The 4,118-nt window shown below is 50.7% G+C and overlaps 1 protein-coding gene across 1 annotated transcript in view; it reads right to left on the reverse strand.

The window, feature by feature from the left end:
• Nucleotides 1–4,118, reverse strand: part of EVC (Ellis van Creveld syndrome) — a 101,055-nt gene that overhangs the window by 10,358 nt on the left and 86,579 nt on the right. The window contains exons 17-18 of the mRNA XM_006874140.1: nt 3,945–4,053; nt 1,625–1,751 (exon numbers count right to left, since the gene is read on the reverse strand). Of these exons, the coding sequence (XP_006874202.1) occupies nt 1,625–1,751; nt 3,945–4,053 (236 nt within the window). The remainder of the gene's footprint in view (nt 1–1,624; nt 1,752–3,944; nt 4,054–4,118) is intronic.

Genomic DNA, 4,118 nt, shown 5'->3' on the forward strand with positions numbered 1-4,118 from the left:
ATGGCCAAACTTCGTCTCTCATACTTCAGACATATTGTCAGGAGGGACCAGTCACTGGAGAAGGAGATCATGTTTGGTAAGGTGGAGGGTCAGAGAAAAGAAGAATCCCACCCTCAGCGAGACAGAGCTCAAATGTAGTAATGATTGTGAAGTTGGCCCAGGACCAGGCAGTGTTTCGTTCTGTTGTGCATAAGGTCGCTATCGATTGGTATTGACTTGATGGCACCTAACAACAACAACAACAATAGTACGTTGTATGGTTGCCTCACCTGATAATCTCAGTCACAGGAAGATTCTGTGATGAAACAGGGTGTCTAAATATCAAGATAGAATCTGCCTGCACCTTCCAGAAAAATCATACTTCAGTTCCCACCAAACATTAGCTGCTGTTGATCCAGGTCTGACTCCTGGTGACATCATGCTGTGGCCCACAGGGTTTCCAGTAGCTGATCTTTCTGAAGGAGTTTGCCAGGCCTTACTTTCAAGGCACCTCCTGGTGGGTTTGAACCACCAACTTTTCAGTTAGTAGACCAGAGCTCCACCGTCTGTGCTACCCAGGGAGTCTTCAGTTACTAGCAGCATTGATTCAATGACATTTTTCCAAGCCCAATCCACTGCTTGGTACAAGATTCAGTACCAGGGATGCCCAGGCACTGTCGGGTTGGATCTGGACTGCCACAGTAAAGCTAAGATGGCAAGATGAGTCTGATGAATTTTTGGGTTTCCCAGTGCATAGAAAAGTTACATTTACCGTGGGAGAAAGATGAGGCTGTCGGGTCCTGTAGAGATTTACAAAGCCAGGAACCCCATACAGAGTCCCTAAGTTGGAATCAAGTTGTTGGTTTGATGCTTTTATTGTTGTTGTTGTTGTCAAGTGTCTTTGAGTCAGTCCCAACCCATAGAAATGCTGTACAGGGTTTCCAAGGAGCAGCTGGTGAGCTTGAACTGCCAACTTTGCAGTCCAACATTAGCCCACAGTGCCACAACAGGTGTGCAATACAAAACCCACTGCCATCGAATCGAGCCTGACTCACAGCGAACCCACAGTCCTTCGGGTTTCTGTCAATCTTTATGGGAGCAGACAGCCTCATCTTTCTCCCATGGAGTGGCTGGTGAGTTTGAACCACTGACCTTGCAGTTAGTAGCCCAATGCCTCACCCACCGCACGGTCAAAATGTTTGGATGATTCTGAAAATGGCCAAGATGGGACACAGAGACACGAAGCTAGCACCTGCTGCTGGAAACGTAAGCCCCAGGGACTGACTTTACGCGGTGTTGCCACAAAACTTCAATTGGTTAAAAAAAACCAAAATAAAACAAGCATTATCTGCAAACTGCTGTCCAGTACAGCACGAGACCACGAGGTGCCCTGTCCTCACTTCCCTTGCAGTTGAACCCACGTGAGCAGACTTCAGCTGCTATGGTTTTGGCCCCAGCTGCATGCAGTAGACATCCGGGTAGTCATCCCAGGCCCTGCCCGTCCCTCAGTTGCTCACGGTCCAGGTGGATGGTCCTTAACCGGTAAGACTCATCTGGCAATGAGGGACATTCAGGGGTTGGTGGTCCCCTCCTGAGGCCCCACTGCTGCGAGGGGCTGGGAGTTTGGCTCTTGTTTCCCGTGTACCTGGAGCTGGCTTTCCAGTTGACCTTCCAGAAGATCCATGACCCTGGCCCTCTGCTTCCCGGTGTCCAGGCGCAAGTGCTGGTGGATGGTGAACTGGGCCAGGAACCTTTTCCGATGGGACAGCACCCTGGAGGAAGAAGCAGAGGCAGGTGACACAGGGGCCCGGCACCAATCTCGGCACAGAGGTTGTCAAGTGGTGACGGTAACTGGGGTGGCACTGCAGTGTAAAGCCACAAGGTCGGCAGTTCAAAGCCACCAGCAGCTCCGAAGGAATGAGAAAGATGAACTTTTCTGCTCCCAGAATGATGTGCAGAGACCCTATATAAGATTCCTATAGGACAGAAAATAAAAATCCTCACAACTGGACCAAAAAATAACACCTTACTCTGGGAGCATGGTGAGTTACGAGTTGGGCTGCTAACCACAAGGTCAGCAGCTCGAGTCTACCAGCCGCTCTGTGGGAAAGATTTATAGTCTTGGAACCTATAGACTGTTGCTAGGCGTCAGATCTGACACCATGACACATAGCTACCACCACCATACCACCACCACCACCACCACCAAATGGAGAAAAGATTGAAGTTGTCAAAGACTTTATTTTGCTCAGATCAACCATCAACACTCATGGAAGCAACAGTCAAGAAATCAGACGACGTATTGCTTTAGGCAAATCTGCTGCACAAGACCTTTTTAAAGTGTTGAAGAGCAAAGATGTCAGTTTGAGGACTAAGGTGCGCCTGACCCAACCCAAGGTATTTTCAATAACCCCATATGTATGCGAAAGCTGGCCAGTGAATAAGGAAGACGGTAGAAGAATTGATGCTTTTGAGTTATGGTGTTGGAGGAGAATATTGAAAGTAACATGGACTGCCAAAAGAACCAACAGATCTGTGTTGGAAGAAGTGCAGCCAGAGTGCTCCTTGGAAGCCAGAATGGCGAGACTTCATCTTTTATACTTTGGACATGTTGTCAGGAGGGACCAGTCCCTAGAGAAGGACATTATGCTTGGTAAAGTGGAGGGTAAAGTCTGTGAAAAAGAGGAAGGCTCCCAATGAGATGAACTGTCACAGTGGCAGCAGCAATGGGCTCAAGTGTAACAGCAATTGTGAGGATTGTGCAGGACCGGGCAGTGTTTAGTTCTGCTGTGCATGGGGTCACTCTGAGTCGGAACCGACTTAATGGCACCTAACAACAACAACAACAACAATGAGAAGCTGCATCCTGGGGCCATCAGGTCACGGCGTATTGCAGCCACATGCTCCGGATATAGCATGTGTCCTATAGCCAGCAGGACAACTCAGAATAACAGTGGATTTGAACTGCCAACCTTTTGGTTAGCAGTCCAGTGCTTACCCTATAACACCAACAGGGCTCCTTCAATGGCAACAGGGACATGGCAACTGGGAATTTGCAGACATGACCCAGGTTAGGGTCCAATCTAATCACATGATCCCTTGTGGTGGTTGCTGGGTACCACTTAGTCAATTACGGCTTGGAGCAACCCCATGTGACAGAGTAGAACTGCCCCAGAGGGGGACAGTCTGTGTTCCCCAGAGCCATTGGTGAGTTTGAACCACTGATTTTTCAGTCAGCATCAGACACTTAACCGTTGTGCCTCCAGGACTTTTAAGAGCAGAGAAGTTTCTCAGGCTGGAGTCGGAGAGATAAAGTAGAAGGAGAAGTTGAGAGAGTCCAAGTGTGAACAGGGTTTGGTTGGTTCTGAGAACTGGAGAAGCTGAAGATGACCTTGGCCACCTGTCAGCAAGAAGAGAGGACCTCCGTCCCACACCCTCAAGGACCCAGGTATGTGAGCTTGGCAGCAGACTGTCTCCACAGTCCCCTAGTGAGAGACCACCTGGCAGACATCTTGCTTTCAATTTGTGAGAAACCAGCCAGGCCCACCCTGACCTCTGACCTCCAGACTGGGAGACGGTAAGCTGGCTACTGTGTTTGAGGTAACTGTTGAGGCCATCCTGGGGAACTACCACCCTGTCTCGGACCCTCACTGTGCTTCCTGGGCCACCTCCCCATAAACAACCAGCACCCATTTCTCACCCTGGGGTCTGTGCTTGGGGCACCCCGGGTTAGGGCGAGAGGAGAGGCGCTGTGTCCAGGGCCATGGGTGGTACTCAACAAAGGACCGCTGGTCAGCACACCGTAGGGCAGAGTGGGGAGGGGGTGTGCTTCCTCGGGGACGTCCCCGCTGGCCTGGGGGACATGTCCTACCCAACAGCGACACAGGCATCGGGGACAGATGCCATGTGAGCAGCAGAGCCATGAGGGGTGAAGGGTGCCCCCAACATGGTCTGTGACCTCTCACCTCTGGTGGATGCTTTGAGGGGCGTCATGGGCTCCTTCTGCCATCTTGGACCCCGATGAACGGTCACTGAGCTCTTGTGTCCGCAGTTGGAAGGTTTTCATTCTCTCACCTAGACCCACCGACACGTGGCAATAGAGATGGGAGGAAGGACAGACGCTGGGATGGTCAGACACA

The sequence above is a fragment of the Chrysochloris asiatica genome, unplaced genomic scaffold (assembly GCF_000296735.1).
Source record: "Chrysochloris asiatica unplaced genomic scaffold, ChrAsi1.0 scaffold00262, whole genome shotgun sequence".
NCBI lineage: Eukaryota > Metazoa > Chordata > Mammalia > Afrosoricida > Chrysochloridae > Chrysochloris > Chrysochloris asiatica.